The 10,096-nt window shown below is 37.3% G+C and overlaps 1 protein-coding gene across 1 annotated transcript; it reads right to left on the bottom strand.

The window, feature by feature from the left end:
• Positions 1–1,067: 1,067 nt before the first annotated feature.
• On the bottom strand, positions 1,068–4,033 carry LOC131996835 (uncharacterized). Its single transcript, XM_059366891.1, has 2 exons — positions 1,678–4,033; positions 1,068–1,620 (listed from the first exon to the last, which is right to left on the bottom strand). Exons 1-2 carry the CDS (start codon positions 4,026–4,028, stop codon positions 1,218–1,220), a joined length of 2,754 nt encoding a protein of 917 aa, XP_059222874.1. The 5' UTR covers positions 4,029–4,033; the 3' UTR covers positions 1,068–1,217.
• Positions 4,034–10,096: the final 6,063 nt, after the last annotated feature.

Here is a 10,096-nt window from a genome sequence, read left to right on the forward strand (position 1 = left end):
GAAGTAAAATCGGGAAATCGGTTTATATGGGAGCTATATCAGGCTATGAACCGATTCAGATTTAGCACGGATGTTAAAAGCCATAGGAGAAGTTATTGTACAACATTTTAGCCAAATCGGATATTATTTGCCCCCTCTAGAGGTTCAAAATGTCAAACCGGGGTTTTCAATGAGAGCGCTACAAAAGTTGTTTTAAATAAAACAAAAACTTTTTTTTTGTCTAACAGGGGAAAAACTTGAAAAACGAAAAATTCGGCAGAGCCCGGCCAGGATTCGAACCTGAGCACACGGAGCAACAGCGAGAGTTGTTGCCGTTGTCTTAGCGTTCGAAGCCATCAATACAACGTCCAACAGATGAACTAAAATCATGTGTAGTACGGAAGAAGTTTAATTTGCCACAGAAAGAAAGTCTCTCATTACACAAAAATACATGCATTGGGAAAAATACAGCTAATAGACAGGGTTGTCGAGCGTGGTTAATGTGGTAATTGTACCAAAGACGCGTTTTCGCTAGTGATACGATTCAAATACAACATACCAACGCACGGCCCTTGAAGCCATCACACCTAATATGGTTGAAAAGTCTTTTAACCAAAGACGAAACGCGTCCCATAGTGGTTGATGTGTGTTGCTATCTTTGGTTTTCCTTTTCCATTTGCATCTCCGATCATTGAGCTCGTCTCTCGCCCTAACAGCCAAAAAACTTGAAAAAATTAGAACAAAAACTTTTATAGATATAAATGAAATTCTTTATTTCTGAGAAAGTACTTTCGACGCCATTATATGTGGAACTCGTTTTTTGCATGGTCACCACGGGCACGCTTCCAGAAGTCCAATTTTCGACGGTTTTCAATCATAAATCGGCCGATACTGCTGCAATTTCGCGTTCAATATTCGTACGAAGTTTATTAATCGTCGCTGGTTTGTTGGCATAGACCATAGACTTGACGTAATCCCACAGGAAATAGTCTAACGGCGTCAAATCGCATAACCGAGGCGGCCAATCGACTGGAATATATTCAAAAAAAAAAAACGATTGTGACATTCGTAGTAGTAGTAGTAGTAGTAGGACTTCTTTATTCGAATAAAATCTTTGATTCATAGCAGATATGTTACTTAAAATTAATTTTCTAAATATGTACATTTATTCTTAGAAAGAAGTAATATTTATTAGCGACTATGTGTATAACGTCTGTCGCATAAACTTTAAATTTTAATTAATGATATTCATTTAATAAAAGTTGCCGATAATTATAAGCCATTCGTAAATAAGTTGTTAGCTTATCCCAATTTCCCACTTCAATTCCGTCTAGTATATGGAGTACTTCTACGAAGCTCAATGATGCTTTACTAAAGGCGGCCAATCTAAATTCTCTTAGAACCGGACAAATTCCAAGGAAATGGTCCAAAGTTTCTGTTTCTCTTAGGTTGCAAAGCTTACACATTTTTTCCGACTCATTCTCTTCAAAGTTATTGTAACCCAGGGATATCATTCCACTGCGAGCTTTAAATATCCAAGTAATATTTTCTGATGTGTATCGCTCATTAAGATAGAGATAGGCTTTGTTCGGGTCCAGGTATTTATATATTCTTTGTTGGCTTTCCGTTTTTCTGTGAATCCTATTTTGATAGAGGTTCAGTTTTAAGCTGTTTATAAGTTTCTTGGTAAAGTCATACCATAGGCTTGATGAAGGAAATGCTTCAGGCCATTGAATATCCATACTTGCAGCTAAGGATTTCAGTTCTTTTACCCAGAAGACATTTCTGCGTAATGCAATATTGGATAGCTGGTTTGGCAATCTAGCGCCCGAATGCTGAAACAGAGTTTTTCCTATATATTTTAAGTGCAGTCCCAGGGTATATATATGTGTATCCTCTACCTCCGTTTCTAGCATGAGTACGTAGTTTGGAGTACAAACTGGTAGTTTTAAAATCCTTTTTAAGAAATAACGTTGCAAGGAGTCAACTTCTTCGAAATGACAGAACCCCCAAACTTGGGCAGCGTAGGTTTGAATGGATCTGCAAACCGCTAAAAACAATTTCCATTTTGCGTTCATATTTATGTCTGTTCTGCCTACAAAGTTTTTCCATGTTGCGTTTATTGCAATTTTTGCTTGGTTGTTCCGATTTTGGATATGTTTAGTAAATGTCATCTTTGGTGTGAATATTACCCCTAAATATTTATATTCATTTGTAATTTTAATTACGTTTCCATTAAATTTCCATTTTTCGTGTTTGGCTAGTCTGCCTCCATTCCTGAAAACCATAATTTCCGATTTTGATAGGTTCACTTCCAGGTTCCAGGTATTACAGTATATTTCTAGGTTGTGTATCATATTCTGTAATACATGGACGTCGTCTGCTAGCAACACAATGTCATCAGCGTATAGTAGGAGCCGTAGGTTCAAATTTTCGACAAAAATTCCGCCTTCAAGGTATTCATACAGGTCATTGATATAAAGAGAGAATAGTAATGGTGACAGTAAGCATCCTTGTTTCACTCCTTTAGTAGTATCAAAGTATTCAGATAATTCATAACCGTCCCAAGCTGCCGATTGCGTTTTATTATAGATTGATTCTATCATAGATACCATTTTGTGGGACACACCCAACTGAAAGAGTTTGTAGATTAGTGCTTGCCTGGATATATTGTCAAACGCCGCTTTAAAATCTACGAAGAAGGCATAAACTTTTCTTTTTTCCCCCAGCTTTAGACTAATGACAGTTGAAAGGTTATATATGTTGTCAACCGTTGAATATTTCTTACGGAATCCTGCTTGAAACTCAGTCAGAATCCCATATTTTTCAACCCAATTATACAAGCGTTCGTTCAGAACTCCCATAAATATTTTGGCTACACAGTTCATAAAGGATATGCCTCTATAATTTGACGGATCATTGCTATCTCCTTTTTTATATATTGGATAAATGATCGTTTTTGTAAATGTTGGATCAGCTGTTCCTTCTGTGTATATTTTATTATATATTCTAAGCAGTTGTTTGTGCAGCTGTTCCGTACCATTAACGAAGAATTCATACGGCACTCTGTCTTCGCCAGGAGCCTTATTAATCTTCACATTTTGTAGTATCTTTTTCAACTCTGACATCATTATTGGTCCATCTAAATCCAAGTCTTCCGTAAATGTTGGTGCGTAATATATAACGGCATTTTTTTGTACTGAATTTAATAAATTTTCAAAATAGCGTTTGAAAATATTTGATGTAAGGGCAGATCCTGCTTGATTATAGTGGCAACGTATTTCCCTGGCGACTTTCCACCAATCTTTTGAGTTTGTAACATAATTTAATCTACTTGCCATTTCATTATAATAATCGGCTCTACTGTTATTGCATACTATCTTGTAATGATTTTGCGCTGACAGATATCTTTTTCGGTCTTCTGAATCTTTTGTTTTTCTGTACACGTTTAATAATTGAAAGCTTTTTATTCTTGCCTTGTTGCAATTGTTATTATACCACTTACATTTCGGCTCAAATGAGTATAATTCAGTCGATGGCACAGAAGATAGTTGGATTAATTTACAGACATCGGTTAGACCTATTTCTTCGTTTGTGGATAAGCTACAATCAAAATTTTCATTTAGAGAACTTTGGTATTGAATTTTTCTACTATCTTTCCAAATTAGTTTTGGTAGCAAGTTCATCTTTTTTGCCTTTTCCATTTGCATATTCAGTTTTAGGTTTATAGGAAAATGATCGGACCACACCTTATCATCGACAACAAATTCATTAACAATATCCAACGTTTCTTTAGATACAGCACATATATCGTTTACCGATTCCCCCATTGTGCTAACATATGTGCATTTTCCGTCCTCGTCGCCTTTGGTTACACCATTTAATACGAATATATTGTAATCGTTGCAGAATTGTATAAATTGTTTACCTTTTTGATTTATAATCTTATCTTTCGATTTTCTGACTTCATAACCGGCATAAAAGTTTTCAGTGTAAAATTCTCCTATATCCTGCCGCAGCTCTCCAATTCTAACATTTAGATCTCCCATTATTACAGCATTTGGTACTTCAACATCTTGAAATATCTGTTTTAACCGCCTAAAATCAATATCCCAGCTAACCGGTCTTAAATATTGGGGAATTATAGTAATGGTATTGTGCTTGTTGAACAATTTAATAGTGAGATCTTCGTTCTCATTGACTTCATGCGATATTCCAAAATCTTTTAGATTTTTACTTATACCAAGTATGCTTCCTCCAATAGCTCTACCAAATCTGTGTATTCGTATAGCAGGTTTGAAAAACAAATGAAATCCATTGAAGTAAGACCTTGCCCTTTCTGTTTTTTCTTTTTCTAGATGAGTTTCTTGTAATAAAAATATTTCGAACTGCTTAATGTATTGGAAAAATGTAGGGAATAAATATTTATTTTCAATCCCATTTATATTATATGCCACAATTGATAAGGTTTTAGAATTTTCTTCCGTAGTGGGTACTTTTAGTTTTTTGAAAATAAATTTTGACTTAGTTGATTAAAGTTGATGTTAATTGATTTGATATTTTCTCCATATAGTTTAACTAGCTCCTCTTCTCCATTTGAATTACCACATATAAGCTTATTTTCGTTATTCCATTTGAACCAAATATTATTTATTTTGAGTTTATCATCTCTTACTAAAATCTTATATTGCTTGCTAACTGCTAATATTTGTTTCCTTAGTCCCAGGAATGCTTTCTTTTGTTGCTGTCTTTTTGGTATCAAGTCTCGTTCAACTGATATGTTTGTGCCAGCCAAATTTTTAGTGTTGCGAAAAACTTCATCTATAGCTTGTGGGGTACCTAGTTCCACTAGCACTGCCATTTTTCCATTACGTTCAAAAACTTTACGCACATTTGATATATCCGCTGTTATCTTTAATGTTTCCCTGAAAAGTTTTCTAACTTCATCCATAGGTTTGGTAGCAGAAATTAATCCTTTTATAAATATTTTATTGGACCTTATTTGATTTTGTAACCATGTGATGTCTTTTTTTTGTTCTGCATTTTCCTTTTTTACCTTATTAAGCTCCTCCCGCAGGTTTTGATTCTCCGCTTTTAATGAATTTATTTCTGATCCTATAGAAGTGATTTCTTGTTTTATATCTTCCAAATCAGATTTTGTTGGGAGCATTTTAAGCTTGTCATCTAAATTATTATTAATAGTATCTTTGATCAGATCAATTAATTCACTTGACTCCATATTTGGTTTGGCTGTTTGTAAGTTTTCCGGCGATGTTATTTCAGTACATTTCCTCTTGGGTGTTTGAATGGTACTTGGCATAGCTTCGAACCCTGCACTACCTTTTTGCATTTACTTATCGATAACTTTCGTTTGGTTTATCGATTATGTGTCATCCGTAAGTTCGTTAGACAAGGGCAGCAGATATATTTTATTTGTTCTGGATTGTTTTTGTTTATTCGGAGTTTTTGATTTTGAGTGAAATTGTTCCAAACAAAAATCAATAAAATAATAATAAAATGTTCGCTCACCGGAGCCCTGGTGTTAAAAAACTTTGTTCGGATGTTGTGGTGTGGTTTCCCTGCTTCAGTTTGATGTATGAATTGATGAGGAGTTTGTGCTATATTCCAAGATTTTTTGGTGTATAATGGGAGCCCGTTCTACATGCGACCGTCTGCAACTTTTACATTCGTTGTGTGGCTTATGGCGCCGTCCTGTTGGAAATGCATATCCTCCAAGTCCTTATCATCCAATTAGGGCCTAAAATATTGTGTTATCATTGAACGGAAGCGATTCCCATTCACATTAACATGCTGGTCTTGATCATCAAGGAAGAAGTACGGCCCAATGACGCCGCCGACCCATGAACCAGACCAAACCGTAACTTTTTTGGGATGCAATGATGACTCATGGAGTACGTGTGGATTGCTGTCAGACCATAGCGCATATTGGTGTCCCTATCTGTCTACTTTTGTAGCGTCCATGAAGAAAACCTGTTTATTAGGTTATAGGCCAAATTGGACCATACTTGCTATGGCTGTTGAATGTCATAGAAAACTTTACGTGCAAAATTTCAGCCAAATCGGCTGAATATTGTGCCTTCTAGAGGCTAAAGTTGTCGAATTTGACGATCGGCTTAAACGGCAGCTTTATCAGGTTATCGATCTATTTGGACCATACTTGATTATCAAGGAAGAAGTACGGCCCAATAACGCCGCCGGCCCATGAAGCGGACCCAACCGTAAATTATGCGGTATGATGACTCATGGATTGCTGTCGGACCATGGCGCATATTTTGCTTATTGCAAAGCCATTTAGCCAGAAACGAGACTCACCGTTGAAGGTTATTTTTCAATGGGAATCTGAAACATTTTAAAGTTGTTGCTCAGCCCAATTCATACATACACATCCATCAGAAATGGCAAACATTACTGAAGACAGATGTCAAAAAAGCGGCAAAAATATGGCGTCGTTTGCTGTTCCTCTCTGTCCACTTTTGTAGCGTCCTTGAAAAAAACCCTGTTTACCAGGTAATAGACCAATTTGGACCATACTTGCTATGGCTGGTTGGATGTCATAGCATAACTTTACGTGCAAAATTTCAGCCAAATCAGGTGCAAATTGCGTCTTTTATAGGCTAAAGCTGTCAAATTTGACGATCGGCTTATACGGCCGCTATATCAGGTTATCGATCTATTTGGAACATACTTTCCATTGCTGCTAAAAGTCAATACGAAATACCCTAAGCAAAAATATTTGAAAAAGTCAATAAACGTATCGCTGTACATGGTAGCTGTATCAGGTTATGAACCGATTTAGACCATATTTGGCATAGCTGTTGGAAGTCAAAACAACAATATTTCATCAAAATTTCAGGCTCAAGAAGTCAAGATCCGAAGTCGGTTTATATGGCAGTTTTATCAAAACATGGACCGATTTGGCCCATTTCCAATCCCAACTGACCTGCACTAATATGAAATATTTGTGCAAAATTTCAAGCGCCTAGCTTTACTCCTTTGAAAATTAGCCGGCTTTCGACAGACGGGCGGCTAGGGCCAAAACGACTTGACTTCTTGAGCCTCTAGAGGGCGCAATTCTTATCCGATTAGAATGACAATTTGCACGACGTGTTTCGCTGTGACTTCCAATAACTGTGCTAAGATAGGTTCAAATCGGTCAATAAGTTGGTACGACGTGTTTCACTGTGACTTTCAATAAATGTGCTAGGTTAGGTTCAAATCGGTCAATAACCTGGTATAGCTGCCATATAAACCGATCTTGAATCTTGCTGGAGATTGTATAGTAAATGGGCCACATCGGTCCATGTTTTGATTAGCTGTCATATAAACCGATCTTGGGTCTTGACTTCTTGAGCCACTAGAGGGCGCAATTCTTATCCGATTTGAATGAAATTTTGCACGAAGTATGTGCCAAGTATGGTTCAAATCGGTTCATTACCTGATTTAGCTGCCATATATAAACCGATTTGGGGGCTTGACTTCTTGAGCTTCTAGAGGGCGCAATTCCTATCCGATTTGGCTGAAATTTTGAATGAAATTTTATTATGACTTTCAAAAACTGTGCTAAATAAGGTCCAAATCGGTTCATTACCTGATATAGGTGCCATATAAACCGATCTGGGATCTTGACTTCTTGAGCCTGTAGAGGTCGCAATTATTATCCGATTTGCTTGAAATTTTGTACGACGGATCCTCTCATGACCGTCACCATACGTGTTTATTATGGTGTGAATCGGTCTATAGCCTGATACAGCTCCCATATAAATCGATCTCTCTATTTTACTTCTTGAGCCCCCATAGGGCACAATTCTTATTTGAATTGGGTGACATTTAACACGGGTCGCCAATATATAATTTAATTGTGGTCCAAACCGGACCATATTATCTTGATATTTCTCTAATAGCAGAGCAAATATTTTCTTTTATCCTTTTTTTGCCTAAGAAGAGATGCTGGGAAAATAACTCGACAAATGCGATCCATGGGGGAGGGTACATAAGATTCGGCCCGGCCGAACTTAGCACCCTTTCACTTGTTTTTATTTTAAATTTCGTGGAATTTTTACCTAAAATTTTGTTTGATTTTCATAGAAAATTTTGACAACACATTTTTTGAGGATATGAAATTTTGATATACATAATAAATTTTTACAAAAAATTCCGTCGTAAATTTTTACAAAATTTCGTATTTAAACTGATATCCAATTAGGAACTCTACCATTTAACTGCAAAATTTTGCCACAGAGCGTTGTGTGGTGTGCTGCTTCTGTATCTGCATGGGAGGGGGTTTCAATTAATGAAAAACTATTCTTAAGCATTTCTTAAAATTGCAACCAGGCAACTATTCCAAAGTTTGCTACAGCAAAAAAAAAAGCAGGAAAGCCAACAACACCAGGTCAGAACATGTTACATGATGCTGCAGGTTTTTTTTTTGGTTTCTGCCCTATTTTCAATAGCAATGAAGCTGCATAACCTGCTTCACGCATTCTTTTCATGACCCTCTCTACCGCTCGCTCTCCTGTTCTCATCATAGAATTTTTTTTGGGATTCCTTTTTTTTTTTTGTGTAACAATTTGCCTTTTTCCTCTCTCTCCTCTCGCAACTCTCTTCCTTCTAGTATTTCTGGCATCGTTTTCAAGTCACAGGATTGCCGTGATGTTAAAGGGAATTGTTAAGCATTTTTCTACTCATTTCCACTTGAAATGTCGGTCACCAGTCATACAAGAGCCATGGATGGATGCATGAATAGATGGATGACTACTGGGCTATGCTATTCGTTTGGTGTTAAGTCGTTGTTGTCGTTCTACTCATTGCCGATGTCGTTATCCTTATCCCTAACGTGGTTGTAGTCCTTGTTTGTTACCATCGTTTGGGGTTTGTTGTAAAATGTTGCAATCTAAATAAATGCGCCTTTATTTACGCTCCACAAATCAGCGCATAACTACTGAGAGAGGTATGGCACGTTGGTTTATTGCGAACAGTGGGTTTCGGCAAGTTTTACAGATAGTGTAGAATGGTCCTTTAGGATAAATTGGGTACTGCATTATTATGGTATATAAAGGGGGAGGAATTGGACCCTTTCTCCTTCACTAATTTTCAAAAACACTAGATTTCGGAGGGTTTGGAGCAATTCAAGCGAAATTTTGTTTGTAGCAATATATCACCAAAAATTTGGTGTTGGGTAGCTAGGGGGTCCGTCCCAATTCTAAAAATCACTAAAGAGATTTATAGACCACATGATTCAAAAATGCCATTAAAATGAAAAATATTTGAGAGTATAAAACGAATCTGATATCGAATTTTTGACCAAGTGTTTGGGGCAACGACAGACCCCCTAAATCGGACATAGGGCTTAAAATAAAGGTATTTGGGAGTAGAGAACGAATTTCATCAACTTTCGGGACAAAACGTCTAGGTGCCATCCCAACCTCATAACACCCCCCAAATAAGACGTATGTGCAGACCTTGGCAATATGGGGCTCAAATTGAAGATATTTTTTAATATTAGAGCACGAATTGGAGGCCATCGTGGCGCAGACGTGAGCATGTCCGCCTATGACGCCAAACGACTGGGTTTAAATCCTGTAGTGACCATCAGAAAAATTTTCAGCGGTAGTTATCCCCTTATTAATGCCCCTTACATTTGTGAGGTATCCTACCATGTCAAAACTTCTCTACCAAGTGGTGTCGCTATGCAGCACGCCGTTCAGCCTCGGCACAAAAAAGAGGCCCCTTATAATTGAGATAAAACTTTAATCGGACCGCACTCATTAATATGAGAGAAGTATCCCCTGTTTCTTAATGGAATGTTCATGGGAAATTAAGTAGCAGTAATAGAGTACGAATTTGATGGTTTTTAAGGCCAAGTCTCTGAATGGCCGCCCACCTCTTATACACTGCCCCACAAACCGGACATATTTGCTGACTATGGCAATAGGAGGCTCAAATGAAAGATATTTGGTAGTAGATCCCGAATCCTATACCAACAATTGGGACAGAGAGCCTATGAATCGAGCGCTACGCATGATGGGTGTGCGCCCCACCCCTTAAACTCCCCCAAACTTCGCATATTTGCCGACTATGGCAATGAGGGTCTGACATT

Source organism: Stomoxys calcitrans, chromosome 4 (genome assembly GCF_963082655.1).
Source record: "Stomoxys calcitrans chromosome 4, idStoCalc2.1, whole genome shotgun sequence".
Lineage (NCBI taxonomy): Eukaryota > Metazoa > Arthropoda > Insecta > Diptera > Muscidae > Stomoxys > Stomoxys calcitrans.

Excerpts from the sequence above, each read along its gene's own strand:
- LOC131996835 (XM_059366891.1), bottom strand. The coding sequence starts at position 4,028 with ATGGGAGATCTAAATGTTAGAATTGGAGAGCTGCGGCAGGATATAGGA. Across the intron at positions 1,621-1,677 it reads TTTCCTTCATCAAGCCTATG|GATTCACAGAAAAACGGAAA; the intron begins GTATGACTTTAC and ends CTATCAAAATAG.